This window comes from Phyllostomus hastatus, unplaced genomic scaffold (assembly GCF_019186645.2).
Source record: "Phyllostomus hastatus isolate PE091 unplaced genomic scaffold, TTU_PhHast_1.1 phas_scaffold_585, whole genome shotgun sequence".
Taxonomy (NCBI): Eukaryota; Metazoa; Chordata; class Mammalia; order Chiroptera; family Phyllostomidae; genus Phyllostomus; species Phyllostomus hastatus.
The window spans coordinates 18,451,974-18,470,314 of NW_025334037.1; the positions used below are offsets into that span (position 1 = coordinate 18,451,974).

Sequence of the window (18,341 nt, forward strand, 5' to 3'; positions counted from 1 at the left end):
GAAGGAGTCCATATCTTGTCCTTAAAATTCAAAATGATCTCAGATAAAGTGAGACAGATGAGTGCAAAGGAAAATATACTTTAAAATATAATATAAATATAACCTGATTATTTTCTCTTTGCATCTTCAATTCTGCTTCCATTTCAGTATTAGCTTGAGTCTGTTGCTGAAGTAACTGCTGCATATGTTGAAATGAAATGATGATATCCTTTAAAAAAGTATAAATATTTATCAATTTTTAAAAGATTTTATTTATTTAATTTTTAGAGAGAAGGGAGGGAGAAAGAGGGAGAGAAACATCAATGTGTGTTTGCCTCCTACATACCTCCCGCACACTGGGGATCTGGTCCACAACCCAGGCATGTGCCCTGACTGGGAATTGAACCTATGACCCTTTGGTTCACAGGCTGGCACTCAATCCACTGAGCCACAACAGCCAGGGCTGATATATCAATTTAAAAAAAGTTTAAGATAGTATGGATGTTTCTAAATTCATTCTTAAAATATACTTTCTAGTTTCTTAACTTTATAGTTTAATTTCAACATCATAATAGAGAGTATACGGAAAAAAGTTAATGACACATTTTACTAATTTAATATCTAAAAGAATTTATACTGCATGATTTCTACAAAGTACTATTTCTAAGAGTTCCTCAAATAATTGAAATTATTTGAAATAAACCATGGATTCTGAGACACTATTGAAAAATGTGAAGAATTCAAAACTAAAACTTCTTTTGGCTCGCCCTCAAACTCGTAAATGTGTCCCTACTAAAATGTCACATTGCTCATGGCCTAGGATGCCATGGTATGCACTCAGAACCAAATGGAGGAAAAGCAGAAGAGAAAAAAGAAACAGAAGTTTTCTTTCATGTACCTTTTTTTTCCTTAAATAGAATTATAAGCACAGATAGATTCAAATGAGTATAATGTCCTGTAAACATATGTTCTTAGCATATATATTTTTTTTTCAATAATTATCTGCCAGGGTAACACTAGTCTAAAATCTCAAAGAAAAAACTGATTTATTTTTATTCTTTATCTTACATATTTGTAAAATATTTTAATGTAACATTTTCTCCAGCTTTACTGAGATATAAGTGACATATAACATTGTGTACGTCTACGGTGTACAAGTTAATGAGGTGATACAGTATATATTGTGAAATGATTACAATAAGGTTAATTAACATCTCTATCACCTCACAGAATTACTATTTTTCTGTGTCTTGTGAGAACATGTATGATCTACTCTCCTAGCAAGTTTCAAGTAAATAATACAGTATGTTACTGAAGTCATGCTGTACACTAAATCCCCAGAAGTTACTCATCTTATAACAGAAGTCTGTATCCTTTGACAAACATTTCTCCCTATCTCCCCTGATTTATTTTTCAATGGGCATATGTGAGAGACCTGGTCTAAAATGTACACATGTATCCATTCAATACACCTGAGTGCTTACTATGTGCTAGGAATTGACATAAGCATGATTCCGTCTGTTATTTTATTTTATTTATTTTTTAAACAAACGCAGAATTTTTAAAAATATTTTATTTATTTATTTTTAGAGAGGGAAAGGAGGGAGAGAAAGAGAGAGAAACATCAATGTACGGTTGCTGGGGGTTATGGCCTGCAACCCAGGCATGCACCCTGTCTGGGAATCGAACCTGCGACACTTTGGTTTGCAGCCCGTGCTCAATCCACTGAGCTACGCCAGCCAGGGCTGTTATTTTATTTTTTAATTGATTTTAGATAGAGGAAGGGTGGAAAGGAGAACGGGGGGAAAGAGGGAGACATTGATTCACTGTTCCACTTATTTATGCATTCATTGGTTGCTTCTTGTCTGTGCCCTGACTGGGGATCCAACCCACAACCTTGGCATAGCAGGACGACGCCCTAAGCAACTGGGCTATCTGGCCAGGGTACCATCGGTTACTTAACTTTATTTCCCCACATTGTATCTGGTTTTTAAAATATCTACTGGCTTCCAAAATATCTTATGATTGCTTGCCTGTTTTTCTTCTTGAATATGGGTAATCTCTTCTTTCATCTTCTTACTGAATTCCAATTCCTTAAAAAAAAAGTGAATAATTTTAGGTTATGATATAAAGTTCTGCAAATTCTACATTTCATTCAGTGCTCAACAAGCTTGGACAGGTCATGAGTACCAACATTTGTTTGCTGTTGAAGCAGTGACTCTGGTGAACTAAAGATGGTATGAGAGACCCAGTATAGGTTGGTGCAGACTTGTATGTGTTAATGTTAAATTAACAGAATTTCTCATCTCCAAAAGCTTTTCTGGAGACACCATTGCACCATAAGATAATCTGACACCATGTTAAAGTGGAAATAAAGTTATTGTGGCCAAATTTTATTATCTTAAAGTCTTGCTAATAATTAAAAAGATCCATAATACCCACTTCCCTATGTACATTAACTTTATAAAGACAGAATGTTTTTGTATTTTCCTGAAATTCTCACAAATTTTACAAAAATAATACATTTTATAAACACAGATTAATTCATTAAATACCATATTGAGTCTTTCTTGAAGTTCCTGAAATTTTTGTTCTTTAATTGTTAAACTGATGTTTTCTTCCCCCATCTTATGTTGCCATGTGACTTTGGACTTTATCAAGTCTGAGGTTACTTTTTCTAGTTCCTTCACAAAAGAAACATGAAAGAGAAAACTCAATATACACATTTCATGAAAGCAAAGTACTATTCTGACAGTTTTAAAGTCCATTTTTAAACCTATCAGTATAATTTACTATATTCCGTATATCAAGATAACACCACCAGTCCATCAAGGTGTATTTCCCCTAGTTCCATTGCAAGATAAGAGACAAGGTGAGAACATTACATGTGACTATGGAACAGGCAAACACAACGACACAGGGATACAATGCATGATATTTGCTCTTAAAAAGAGTGCACTGACTAAACACACTAACCAACCAGAAGTAGGATATTTTCCTTCATTACTTATCCAACGAAAATCTCCGGAGATAAAGAGGTGATAAATTCCCAAGTTCATTAGCATCTAATAATAAAAGATTTGCCTAAGAAATAATTACTACATAATGTGATTAGTGCTATATTATGGGAATGCATAGAAGCATGAAGAAGAACACAGTTGGCTGAGGACATCAAGAAGGCATTACACAGAAAAGTGATATCTGAATTGAGTTTTTAAAAGATAATTTGCAAAGAAGACAAGAAAGGAGTAGACATTTCAAGCAAAAACATTCTACGAGCACAAAGGTACAGAAACATGAAAGAGCATGGTATTTTTTCAGGAAAACAAAGTTAATATGACTAGAATACATTATGTCATGGGTAAGGGGGAAGAGTCGAATATTGGTAATTCTGGTTAGAAATAATGCAGGATTCAGATACTGAAAGGGATTTGTAGGCCGAACTAGAGTTCTAATTTTATACCATAGGCAACAAGGAAGAAACAATTGAAGGATTTAGAACCATGTAAAAAGATTTGCATTTTAGAAAAATAACTCTGGCATTATAGTAGAGGATAAAATTGAAGGGAATATAAAAGAAGTCTTAATTTGTGAAGTTACATGTCCACTGAGTTTAACAGATACCATCCAAACACATTAAAATCCTGAAATAAACTGTTAAAAACCTTGTGAATTGGTGTGTATTGCTGTACTGCTGTTCTCTAAATACTGACTATATAAAATACTCAAGGATCTGATTTTCACATTCTTGACTACATGGCATCTGAATTCCCTTTGAATTTTAGGAGCTCTATAATATAAGGGGTCACTGTCCACTACAGAAGCTGGAAATGCCAGCTTTATAAGCAGGAGACCAGGCTCTGCTAATCAGATGCATCTGTCTTGGATGCTAAATCAGGAATTATAACACAAAAGAACAAGAACTGCTGCAAATCCATCTGTTGGTAGACAGCGAGCACAGTGCTAGGAACTTCAAACTTCCATGGGCAGGAGTGGTACCACTGCAGGGGTAACAGCACCTGCTGCGGCCAGCAGCAGTGCACAGGCTGCGGTGCATAGCACCCAGCAGTGGAAGCTGCTTTCGTGCTGTGGGCTTGGACACTGCATACCTTCCCTTGTTTCTGACCACTGTCCAAGACTGTGGTGACTAACATCCAAATTCCTTTTCTGACAAAATTATTTTACAGTTAAGGGACTTGACTAATATACATAACATTTTAAAAGGCTGTATTTAAGAACTGAATAATGATAAACAACTCTTGTAGGAAAAAAAGGTGGTTTAGCAGGTGGTTTAGTGAAATTATAGGGAATTTTTATTTTCTTCCTTGTGCTGATTAGTATTTTTTTTCTAAAATATGCACATTCCTCTTGTATCAGTTTTTAAAATGGTACTTAAAGCTGTGGAAACAGGTGCAATCACTTAGAGTTATTAGTTAAAAAGAAAAGATGAACACACAACATACAGGTGACTATTACAGAAGTGTACACTTGAAACCTATTAATTTTACTAACCAATGTTGCCCTAATAAACTCAATAAAATTTTTTAAATGAAAATTAAAAATAAACCCTTAAAAAGAGAAGGTGGCAAATGAGTCCCAAAGAACTCCAACAGTCATGGATTAGAAAAACAGCTAGTATAGAAGGCTGAGAAGTACCATCAGCTGAGGCAGGAGAAAAACCAAGAGAGTGGGGTATCACGGAAGCTGAGAAAGGAGCAGCAGAAAGCGGGAGTTCTACATGTTACAGCCTCAGCCTCCCAGAGGGAAGCTCACCTGATTATCTCTAACCCCTATTTCAAAATCTAGGAGAAAGGAATCATTGGTCTTAGTTCACATATCCCCTTTAGAAATGAACACTACATAAAGTAACTGCTGAAGTAGCCACATAGGTCAAGAAGTAGGGCTCTATTCTCAGAAAAGCAGGCAGACAAATTAATGTCCGGTACAAAGGGAACAATCAGCACAAACTGAGTAATGAAAGAAGTTTGAATGAAGGAGGTAGGCCTTGAAGAATTAGAAGAATATTTGTTCCATTTCTTCTCCATTTGTCCCTCCTGATTCTTTCCACCCTTTCTCCACACTGCTCTGTGCCCTGTGTGGCTCCTGGTTGGGTTCAATCTGTGGGAGGCACCAGTAAATCAATATACTGAAGAGAGAGAGAGACTGAAATATTTCCCCAACAGGACTACAAATTAGGAACACCTTTACCAAAGGTCACAGCTTCTGAATTGCACTTCTACAGCTGTGCCTACAGCTCTCTCTAGCTTCCAGTGTCTGCTTCCTTCCCCTGCCCTTTCAGGGCTAGATGGCGTGTCATTCCCTCACTGCTTCTGTCCCTGAGTGTTTTACTACCACACCCCTTTTTGGTTTCTCTTAACTCTGCCCACAACTTTGTAAATAGCTTTTTTGTCAAACTTTTTTCAATGACCCATTCCAGTATGCTGTTACCTGCCTCAATCCTATTTAATACAAATGAACTGAGGAAAGGCATTTCAAGTAGGGATAGGGGATATGGCTAAAAACAAAGGCAAAAAGGCCAAGAGAATTAAGAATTATAATGGCAACAAAAATGTGGAGTTAAATAGATTCGAAGAAGCTTGTTAGAAAGTAGTAAGAAACAATTCGAGAAAATGTAGAATGAGGCCAGGCCACGAAAGCTCTGGAAAGCCAATTAAAGAAGGCTGGGACTAAATCAACACATTGCACACCTTAAACTCACACAATGTTATATGTCAATTATACCTCAATAAAGCTGAAACATTTTGGGACTTGATTTGATAGGCAAAGAAGAACCGTTCAATCTATCATTCCTTCTACACACAGTAAGTATCTAGCATATGTCAGGTGCACAGAAGCAGCACATTAAACTAGTAACCTAGTAAAGTTAGTCTGGCAAAAAGAGTGAGTAAAAACTAGGAAAAGAGCACTGGCTAAGAGGCTATTTTTTTAATCCAGGCATGAGATGATGAATGTCTCTACTATTGAGAAATGGAGAATGAAAAAACATGAGATATTCTAAAGGAAGATATTATCTACTAGACAAAAGGAATGAAGGAGAAAGATGATTCCAGAGTGTCTATTGAAGCTAGAAAAAATGAAACAAGGGACCATAAAATGTGAAAGAGAGAAGCATAAAAGTGGAAAGGAAATGGAAAGTCTGCTTCACTAAGGAAATTGATAAAAAAATGTATTTAAGACAATAAGTAACAAGAGAACAATGTTCTGATACCAACTCTTAAGAAAGCCAAAAAGCATAAATCATTAACTTGAGACATATAAACTGTTACTGTTCTCAGAAAGAAGGTCCTTCATTCATGCTTTTTCAAATTATAAAAGGGTACCTGTGATTCATTCCTCCGAATGTAGTTTCAATGTACCAGAGATGGTTCGTTCACCTTCACAGGCAGCAGGATGGCTTCCTTTGAAAGGAGAGTTGTACAAATTTGAAAAGGGAGGTTAGGGATGGGGAAAATAAAGAATCAATCCAATATGTGCCGTGTTGACCCTAAAGCCATAATAAGTCATGAAAGATGACGACCTACAGGCAGTTGAAAATATAGAACTGGAGACTAAGACAAATCTGAGACTGGAAATATAAATATGAAGTCATCCACATGAAGTGAATGACTGAATTAACGAGTGTGAGCTAACTGAAAGACAAAAAAATATGAAAAGAGAACAACAGAGATCTTAGAATAGAGCTTTAGAGGAATGGGGGAAAAAAAAAGATAATCAGAAAGCCAGAAGAATTTATTTGTACCAAAAGACCCTTTTATAACATCTACGTGAACTATCACATAGGTGTTATAAAATTAATACATTTTATATTTTAAATATTTATCGTTATGTACAAAACACAACATTCTGTAATGAAAAACAAAGTATCAGTATGAGTTACAATGAGATGATCTGAAGAAAATAGTTTGGAGCAAGCTAGTCATTGTAGAAATAGAATACAGTTCAAGCATGAAGGGAGAAAGCAATTGTTGACAAGTCAAGACAGAATTTCAGACTCAGCCTATCTGATAAGGAATTCAGACACAAATGAGGCTATCATTCAGTTGTCTTGAAAGCCTATACAAATAAAAAACCCACCTACAGGAAAGCCAAATCCTTCACTGCCTTAATTTTAACCTAATTACACCTACAAGCAAGATCCCATAAATTTCTATAGCATGTTAAACTTTCTGAAGTACTTTTCTATGCATTTATTTTATATGTATTACACATATACGAACAGGAAAGGCAGATATCATTACACTCATATTGCGAAAGAGAATACAAAGGGGAAAAAAAGAAAAGCAACACTAGTGTTGGCCTGGGTCATGCACGTCCTTGAGATGACTACAGCTGAAAGGTTCAGTTTTAAAGAAACAGTAAAGTGATGAGTTAAGATAAGCAGAATAAATGAGAAATACCACGCAGGAATTATGTGCAGGAATGAGCCAATGGATTGGGTGAAGTTGTGGTGACTGAAGGACAAGAGGTAAAGAAAATAGATTTGGGAGTGTAATGTTATGTAAGATAGGAAAAAAAATTCTCTGGTTGGAGAAAGAGGAGGGCTGAGAGACGGAGCCCAAAGGAAGCGGTGTTTAATGATGAGTTTTAAAGTAGGGATATGCTAGGCTATAGATCTGCAGAGTGAAGGCATACCAAGAGCTGTTAGTTCAGCAATATAAACAGTTAACCATTTCCCCTTAACAAATATACGCCTTCAAATGGGGAATGAAGGAGAGAAGAAACTTACATTGACTAAACTGCTCATGCTGCTACTATTATCGGTAGAATGGTTAAGGTCACAGGCTCGAGAGCCAAATTTGTCTGGGTTTAATCCTGGCTCTATTTTCCTTTTGTGTAACCTCGGGTAATTTATTTAACTTCATTCTACCTCAAGTTCCTGATTTGTGAAATTAATGTATAATTTTCTTTTATTTATTGATAAGCAAGAGACAGAGAAACATCACTTTGTTGTACCACTCATTTATGCATTCATTGGTTGTTTCTTGTCTGAAGATTGAACTCACAACCTTGGCATATTGGGTAAACACTCCAACCAACTGAGCTACCCGGCCAGGGCCAGCATATAATTTTTTTCAAAAACAAAATGCCTGTCATGTAACATTTCATGCAACAAGATTTATTGAGCATCTACCATATGCCAGGCATTGTTACCTAATATTACTACTTGTTATTTTCTCTACTTGTAAAATGCCTGAATTCTTAATAATGGTGTAAACATCTTTTATTTATTTAAAGAATTACGACTGAGTCTTTCATAGCTGATAGCAATAAGAGTTTTCCTAGGGACAGTGAGTTCCTCAAGGAAAGGTACCATGTTTCATATTCCACAGCACTATAATACACTCAGGGATGTAGAGGAACTAAAAATTATGATGAGCACTAAGAACGCAAGAGTGACAAACATGATATGAAAAACCATGTAACTTATCTTTACCTAACATAACAGTAGATAAAACCAAAGATACATTTATTCATCATAAAGCAAATGGCAATAAAAATACTTGGTAAGAGCAGTCACTGACCGCCAACAGACTACTGTTAACGACATAAATATTCAGAGTTCATTTGCAGAATTACATAGTATAGTTCTGAGGGTTTCATCACTGATTGAACCAGCTGGCTTCACTTTGTTCAAAGTAACAACCACCGCCCTGCAGACCATCTTGTAACAGATAGGTGTTTCTGGTTTAAACATGAACAGACCAGTGCAGTTTTCTCACTGATAATGGAAAAATAAAGTTTAGTAAGTGATGAATTACTAGCATTATGTTAACTTTAAAAGAAAAGCATACTTTTTGTTGTAATAAACTGTTGTAATTAAGAGCCCTAAATTTGTGAACTTAAAATAGGTTAATTCTGCATTGTAAGTGCAGTTCCAAGAATATGCTAGAAAACAATTACAGAAATAAAGCAGTATAATAAAACATTACTCTAGTTAATAAGCCACATGGGTCTTTGATTTAATACACTATGGAACAAAAAAAATTATGGGTCTTATTATTTTTACCCTGAATAAAAATTCAAAAATAGAGGATGATAGTTAAATGAACTATGGATACAAAAGAATATAAAAATAAATCTAGTAATTTCAACAATTAGGTTAACTTTTGAAAATTTTAACTTTTAATTCAAGGAAAAATACCTGTTAAAGGATCTCAAAGCTCTGATCTCAACCCAATTTTAAGGATGTTTAACTAATATTTATATCATTATTCATTATTTAGACAAACATCCTCTGAGCAATAAAAAGAAATTTTTTATGTTCAAGTGATTCTATTTTTTATTTTTTAAAAGATTTTATTTATTTATTTTTAGAGAGGGGAAGGGAGGGAGAAAGAGAGGGAGAAAAACATCGATGTGTGAAAAACACATCGATCGATTTGCCTCTCACATGCCCCCAACTTGGGGACCCAGCCACAACCCAGGCACGTGCCCTGACTAGGAATCAAACCAGTGACCTTTCACATGGCAGGCTGACACTCCATCCACTGAGCTTCACCAGCCAGGGCTGATTCTATTTTTTAAGTAAGACACTGATATTTGGTTTAATATCATGTACACCTTTCCTCACTCAACAGTGTTTCTAAACACTAGTTTTCCAGCTGCTCTCTGTGCACTAAAATAACTTTTAAAGAGAAAACTTGCACCAGTTTTTTCCTTTAAATGTTTACATTGGGTTTTCCTAAAGATACACCAATATGAAGTAAATAAACATTTAAACAACTTGGAAGGTAAATTATTACATTGTTTTATAATAGTGATCTTTTCTAGGTCCAGTCCTAAGATACAATATCCTATTGATAAAATACAATTAAGCTGAGGTATATGGCTAAAACTTACGTTCATATAAAATGGCTCACAATTCTCTGAATTAGTAAGGGAGGATAGGTTTTCTGAAAGTTTTTTCTTCTGTCAAGGTTACAAAATATGAACTTCTATGTCTTACTACATTTTTCAACTACTAAAAACATGGAGGTGATCACCCAAGTCTTATAGGAGATTCTCTAAAATACATAAATTCCTGTTACAATAATTGTTATGAAACAACAGGGAAGTGGGAGGGGCAGTTAGGGGTGAAAACCCACTATATGACTGACAAAAGTAGAAGCTAATCATTTCTTAAGTCTTTCTTTTTCTCTTATATATTAATTACTTAATCTTAAGAGCATAATAAATTAAAATCTGAGACCTCCATGAAATGATTCTCTGCTAAAAATATGCTTGTGATTTTATAGCCCTAATAGCTTTTAAATATCCTGAACTTTTAGTATTGTCTGTTTTCTAACCATTTTATTCAGAGCTGTTAGTGCAGCAAATAAACAGCACAGGCTTTGATCTTATTAAATTACAACTTATAGTTCCTGGAGTCATAAATACTGTGCCCTTTTCTCCTTTACCCCTCCTTTTCTGGTATGGGGTAGTCTGTTAAATATCACTATCTCCTTGAGTGCTCTGACGTTTACTCAGACAAATAGCAGAGTTTATGAATGCTGCTCACAGATAGTATCAGGAATTCTTCATGATGGCCATAATAGTGAACCCAGCATTCAGAACTGTAATACCTCATTTAATGTAACAACTAAGTTTGGTCTGCTTAAATCTGCTCCACAAAAAAATAGAATTCCATCTTATCACAAACCAGTAACTTAACTGCTCTGGACAAAATCATAAAACAGTACAAAAGAAAAATAAAAATTATCTCTGGGACAATTAATGATTAAAAGTTTTAAATTAGTGCTATAACCAATGTTACTAAACTTAATTTGCTTCTAGAAAAGAATCAAAACAGAAAAGAATGTTTTCTAAAGTTAAAAATAAAGATTACATTTAAAAGTACAAAATATAACATGAAAAAAATAAATTTAAAAATAAAAAACTGTAAATAGAAATTAAAGTTTTATATTTTATTAAAATTTTTTCCTGTACTTTACATCATCACATCTTTGATTAATTGGGTAAACCATATCTTCTTAATATTAAAAGAGCTAAATTTTACTTCTGAAAAATAAATAAAAATACAAAATATAAAATTATTATACCTAGAATGTCTAAAATATTAAAAATTGGCTGTAAATATATGTGTGTGTGTGTGTGTGTGTGTGTGTGTGTGTGTGTATATTTCTCACCCTTTTAGCTGCTTGGATTTGGAACTTTTAAAAGTTCATAGACATCCTTCATCCTTTTTCACAAATCCACTAAGGGTATCCATGAGCCTCATCTCCATGTACAAGTCAGTCTCAAACTATACATTTGAAATACAATAGTCTATTATGTTACAGTGAAAGACTTGCCTTTATTCAGTAAAAATAAAAATACATAATTTAGTATAGAAATTTATGAGATATAATCTTTTCATAATGTAAAAACTAACTGTATATTTTCATATAGTCACCAAAATGCATGGTTACTTAATCATTTAGGTTATTGATAGACCTATTAAATAAAAAAATAAGTGAACTAAAGAGATATCACCAAAACATGCTTTTTCACTGCTACTCAGTATTTATTTAGCATTTCAAGTTTATATTGGTAAAAATAAGTGGTCCTAACTGTTCTGATTTGAGACTAGAGACAAATTTTTCAAATTACAGCTTTTCCTTTTTTATTTAAAAGAGTTATCATTAATATTCAAGGATGTGAACAAAAAGAAATGTTAAGATGGCAATCACAAGTTCAAGTGCTTCTGACTGATCGGCTATGAACAGTAAATTCCAGGACCCACTCCTTGCATTTGATTAATTTATTACAGTGGCTCACAGAACTCAGGAAAACACTTACGTTTACCAGTTTGTTAAAGGATATATGAAGGATACAGATGAACAGCCAGATGAAGAGATACACAGGGTGAGATCAGGAAGGGTACCAAGCATAGGAGCTTCGGTACCAATGGAGTTTGGGTGTGTCAACCCCAGTAAATGGATGTGTTCACCAACCTGGCAGCTCTCCAGAACCCATACTATTGGGGTTTTATGAAGGCTTCCTCACACAGGCATGATCAATTACTAACTTGATTTCTAGCCCCTCTCCCCTCTCTGGAGAAGTGGGTAGTGCAGAGGAGCAAGGCTGAAAATTTCAAGCTTCTGATCATGGCTTGGTCTTTCTATTGATCAGCCCCACCCAGGAGCCCGCCCAGAGTCACCTCATTAGAATAAAAGGGGCTCCTAATGTTCTTATCACATAGAAAATTACAAGGGTTTTTTTAAGAGCTCTGTGCCAGGAATTGGGGATGGAGGCCAATACATATCTTTTTTTTTTCTATTACCTCATACTTTTCTATATACCAACAATAGACAAGTCTAATTTGAAAATAAAAACACATTACCATTTACATTAGCAACCCACAAAATAAAATACTTACATACTAATGTAATAAAATACTTATAAGATTTATACAAGAAAAACTACAAAACCCTGATGAAAGAGATCAAAAAATAAAATATTTATGGATAGAAAAACCCAGTATTTTCAAGATGTCAGTTCTTTCCACCTTAATCTATCAATTCAATACAATCCCAGTCGAAATCCCAGCAAATCATTGTGGGCACCAGTAAACTGATTCTAAAGCTTATATGGGGGCAAACCCAGAATAGCTAGTTCAACAGTACAGGAGAACTGACACTACCCAACTTAAAGACCTACTATAAGGCTATAGTAATGAAGACATCATGGTATCGATGAAAGAAAAGACAATTAGATTAATGGAACAGAAATGAAAGCACAGAAATGAACCCACATAAATAAAGTCAACTGATCCTTGACAAAGGAGCAAAGACAACACAATGGAGCCAAGATAATCTTTTAACAAATGGTGATGAAACCATTGGATATTCACATGCAAAAAAAAAAAATGAATCTAGATAATCTTACACCCTTCACAAAAATGAATTAAAATGGATCATCTAAATGTAATAATAAAACTATAAAACTCCCAGAAGATAGCATAGGAGAGAATCTAGATGACTTTATACATGACAATAACTTTTTAGGTACAATGCCAAATGCATAATCCACAAAAGAAATAATTGATAAGATAGACTTCATTAAATTAAAAACTTCTGATCTGCAAAAGACAATGTCAGGAGAAGAAGAAGAAAAGAAACCAGAGTGGGATAAAATATTTATAAAAGACACATCTGATACTGATAAAGAACAACTACCCAAATTATGGATAGAACTTTTAAATTCAACAATAAGAAAACGAAAAGTCCAATTAAAAGTGGAGAAAAGATCTGAACATACACCTCACCAAAGAAGAAACACAAATGTCAAGTAAGCATATGAAAAGATACTCAATATTATATGCCACTAAGGAATTACAAATCGATCAAAACAACGAAGAGATACCACTATACACCTATTAGAATGGGCAAAATCCAAAATATTGACAACGCCAACTGCTGGCAAAGATGTAGAGCAAAAGGAATTTTCATTCATTGCTGGTGGGACCGCAAAATGTCTAGCCACTTTGGAAGACAGTTTGGTAGGTCTACAAAAACTAAACATAGTCTAATACAATTTCCAAGCAATCATACTCCTTAGTATTTATACAAAGGAGTCAAAAACATGTCCACACAAAAACTGCACACAGATATTTATAGCAGTTTTACTGATAATTGTCAAAATTTGCAAGCAACCAAGAAGTCCTTTAGTAGGTGAATGGATAAACAAACTATGGTACATACAAAAAATGGAATACTATTTAATAATAAAAAGAAATGAGCTATCAAGCCATAAAAAAAAAAAACCATAGAGGAGCCTTAAATGCATATTACCAAGTGAAAAAAAGGACAGTCTGAAGGGGCTACATTCTATCCCAACTATGAGACATTCTGGAAAAGGTAGAGCTATGGAAACAATAGAGAGATTAGTGTTGCCACGGGTTAGTGGGGAGGAAGGGATGAAAAAGCAGAGCACAGATGACCTTCAGGACAGTGCAACTGTTCTGTATGATACTATAATGATAGATACAGGGCATTAAACATTGTCCAAACCCAGAGAATGTAGCACCAAGAATGAACCCCAATGTAAAGTATGGGACGTGGATGACAACGATCCGTAGAGCAGGTTCATCAGCTGTAACCAATGCACCCTTCTGATATGGGATGCTGACAATGGGAGAGACAACATGTGTGGGGACAGGGAGTATATGAGAACTCTGTATTTTCCATTCAATTTTGCTGTGAAGCTAAAACTGCTCTAAAAAGTAGTTTATTAATTTAAATAAATAAAATAAGTAAAAATAGTGAAATCTGATGTATGCATAAAGCTGTAAATGCTTGGGGTGAGTTTTTTCCCCCTTAAAAAACAGAATCATTTAGAATCAAAATGAAAACACTGACCCAAAATTTAAATTTTCCTCAAATGAATGATGTATCTGAACATCATTCATATTCATTTATCTTTTGACTCCCAAGTATGTATTTTATAAATGGCTAGTTGAGGTTACACTGCAAAGTGTAATCTTTGACTAAAAATGTAATTTCTCTTGCCCTAGCCGGGTGGCACAAGCAGCATCATTTCATTGGTTGGAGCATTGTCTTGTATAACGTTGCATGTTCTATCCCTGGCTGGGATGCATATGGAAGGCAACTGATCAATATTTCTCTTTCACATTGATGTTTCTCTCTCCATCCCTCTCTAAGATCAGTAAACATATTCTTGGGTGAGGATTAAAAAAAAATAAAAATAAAAAAATTCTCTGTACTGAATCAACTAGCCTAATAGGAAACTGAATCCATATCTTTGGCCTTACTAATGTTATACTCTAATCAAGTATATACCCAGAATCCCAACAGGGAACAGACGGTAGACAAAAATTAGGGTAATTTGCAGATGTTTTATTTGCAAAGGTGTGGATACAATATAAAGAAACCATAAGAAATGAGGCAAATTCGAGGGACTAGCAGCAATGGAGCTGTCACCACCCCTGGACCCAAAAGGACAACAGGAGGTTACTGAAACTCAGAAAGAGAGCATCACTTAGAGTAGGCCAACCTGAAAGAAGCAGTGATGTGTTGAGGGGCAGGGCCACCCTGCACTCATGTCACAGGGAGGGAAGAGGGAGAATAAATACACAGGGTGGGGCAAAAGCAGGTTTACAGGTGTGAGTACATGAAACAGAGTTTATTCTTATATTATTTATCAATTATTGTATTGTTTTCCATACAAACAACCATAAATCCACTTTTGCCCTACCCTGTATTTATTCATTCTCCTTCCTCCCATCTCTTGCCCCTGGCCCAACTCAACAAAAAGCCAGAAGAGATGGGACCTGATGCAATCTATATAGGTAAGCCTTACAAGGAAAGAAGGATGGGTAAGTCTGGATCTGGAGAGAGAAATGGATATTTTGCACACCAATAAATTAAATAACTACAAAGTAACTGTAATGTTTAAATAAACATTTAAGTGATACTCAGTAAATGTTGTTTTAAAGCATTTACTGAGGATCAGTAAGAACAGGTACTTAATTCTCTACGGGACAGAAAGGTGGTTCAAAGTGGTATTTCAGATGGAGCAGTGAAGGGAGGAGGGAAGAGGAAACAGGAAGCCATTCTCTGTAGAAAGAACAAGGCCTTGCCTACTTCTTTCTCTCATACCACTCTCCCCTCGTATCAGCAGGGATACTTTTAGTTGCAAATACAGGAAAATTACACTGACCATATCCAAACTGGCTTAAATAAAACGGAGGATTTACTGGCTCCCATAACTGAAAAGTCTAGAGGTAAGAAAAGGGTAAGGTCAGTCAATTCAAGGACTCAAAAATGTCTTCCAAGAACAAGGTTCTTTATACAACACCAATCCGGCATCCACACTTTTTGGCTTCTTATGGTTGGAGGATGACTGAGAGCCACAGTGGGCTTACATTCTGTCTGGTTTATAACCACTACCTAAGGCCATTTGTCCACTCCTGAACCAATGGCTGTGGACAGAGGAAGGAAGTATGGTTATGGCCTTCTGCCAATTTAGGGCTCATCTCTAAGCTGGAGGCAACAAAATAAAAATCTGGATGAGTTTAGGAGAGAGAAAAGGGCTATTGATGTTCAGTTAGCACCCAGTAAATGTCCAATGCATTCCTTCCCTCATGATGCTCCAACCATATCATACTCTTTCTAGTTCCTCAGATACTATACTAAACTCTTTCCTGCCTCAAGGCTTTTGCATGTGCTATTTTCCTTGCCTTAAACACTATTTTCTTCCCTTCTCTACCCCTTTACCTCCAATGCAATAATGCCACCTATTATAATGTCATTACATCCTTTACTTTTTCTTCATATAACTTGTAACAGTTTTAAATTATTTAATCTATTTGATTGTTTTATGTCTAACTCCTCCACTGGACTATAAACTTCAAAAAAGCAGGGACATGTTTTATTTTCTCCATATCTGTATCCTCAGTGCCACATAATATTTGGCACAAAGAGTCACTCAAATATTCAACTGAATGAATGAATGAATATAGTAAGACTGACATATAATGAACGCCTATAGGCTACTGATGTCACCAGAAAAATGCATGCCACCGGTGACAAGTCAAACAATATTTCGAATAGGTTAGAACAAATTCATTACATTTATTGGAATCAAAACAAAAGTTCATGAATCTGTATTTAAAACATTTTATTTATAACAAAAATCTACCCAACCTTTTCTAGTAATATTTCATAAAGTGAATTATTTTAGACTGTAGTTTTAATTCAATAGTATAATGCTATATCAATCATACCTTTTTTAAACTGCATATTTCAGATTCTTGTTTTCTATTTAAAGCTGAAAGTCTTTTGTTTAACTGTATTGCTTCCTGTACTGCAACATGAAAGACATTGAGGAAAATATTATATTCAATTTACATTTTAAGGAAAGTATCACTAACACAGACAAGGAACAGCCTCAACACAATGTATACAGTTGTCACTACATTTAAATAAAATTCACTAAACTGCCATGTACTATACTAGTCTCAGTTAACTTTAATTGATTCATTATAAATATTAAGTTCATTTAAACATTTCCTATTAAATATATCAGTAAGTTTGAATAAGACAGTACCTACCATTTTGTTCTAACTTTTCATGATTCTCTTTTACCATTCCAAACTGGCCTGTTACTGTGGCATAGTACTTCTCAATTTCATTCAGTTGCTTCTGATGATCTTCTTTAGCCAAAAGATGTAACTGGACTTTTTGTTCCTATTTTAAAGAGTTGTTTTAAATGTTACAGTTACAAATACAGGAAAACTACACTGGCCCTATGCAAACTGGCTTAAAAAAAATGACTATTGGCTCTCATAACACCCATATATATATACATACATGCACACATACATATTAAACATAAAAAGCTATCATTTTAAATAACGTGTTATTAACATAAATATGTCATTAAAAAGTATGAGTATACCACAGGGAGGAAATGTTAAGAGATATTTATAAATTTATGTAAAATTAAAGCACATTTTTCCCCATAACAAAATAGTCACATAATTATATTTCCTTTGTTTACAGTTTCTTTTTCAAAATCAACTGTTTTATTTATTGAAAAGTTGATTAGTCCAGTCTAACATAAGCAATATGGGGAGAATATTAAAGCAATACTTTTCGTAATTTAGGAAAAGAATTTTTCTTCTCTAAATTTGCTGGCCTAATTATTATTTCATTATAAAAATTCAGGTAATTTTTCTAAGATTAACTTTAATGAATATAGCACCTTCTCAATGTATTAAAAATGGAATGATGAGGACAATACCTGTAAGTCACAGGGAGGTAATATAGTACAGTAAAAAGTCTATTTAAGCTGAGTGAGACAACTGGTAAAAATTGGACTCCACATATAATATGGGCCTTCACTGCTTTCAGCTAAAGGAGCTTGTTTTTCACCATACTTAGAAATATGACTTTAAATTTTAAAGAGATAGTATTTTAATCGAATCATTGACATTTTTAAAGGTCTTGATCTTGACTTGGCATTAGCAGGCTCACTGACTGGTTTCACAACTTTCATTCATTTTTGCCACACACTTCAGCTTCTATGATGAGAGGTGATAGAGAACAGTGTAAGACCCATCAACCTGCACTTGGTAATTGCTTTCTGAATGAATTCCGTTGTCCTGCAGAGTTCCAATAGTAGAAATTTGTTAGATTTGCCTGGCTATCTGTCCCCTTCACCCAACAGTACCACAACTTCAAGTATTTACGTGAAATATTTTTTCCTCATTACGATCTAGTAAGACTAAAATTCAAGAGTCCTATTCTTCCCCAGTCAAGTGAAGGGTATATTACTCAAAATAAACCAATTGATTTCTTCCTTTTGGGAATTTAAATCTTGAGCAAAAAGAGCATTAA

At 34.6% G+C, this 18,341-nt stretch overlaps 1 protein-coding gene across 1 annotated transcript in view; it reads right to left on the bottom strand.

The window, feature by feature from the left end:
- The window catches only part of CCDC73 (coiled-coil domain containing 73), a 78,175-nt gene that overhangs the window by 23,095 nt on the left and 36,739 nt on the right, over positions 1-18,341 (bottom strand). Inside the window, exons 7-11 of the mRNA XM_045825542.1 lie at positions 17,054-17,189; positions 16,727-16,806; positions 2,535-2,663; positions 2,013-2,072; positions 104-208 (exon numbers count right to left, since the gene is read on the bottom strand). Coding sequence (XP_045681498.1) covers positions 104-208; positions 2,013-2,072; positions 2,535-2,663; positions 16,727-16,806; positions 17,054-17,189 — 510 coding nt within the window. The remainder of the gene's footprint in view (positions 1-103; positions 209-2,012; positions 2,073-2,534; positions 2,664-16,726; positions 16,807-17,053; positions 17,190-18,341) is intronic.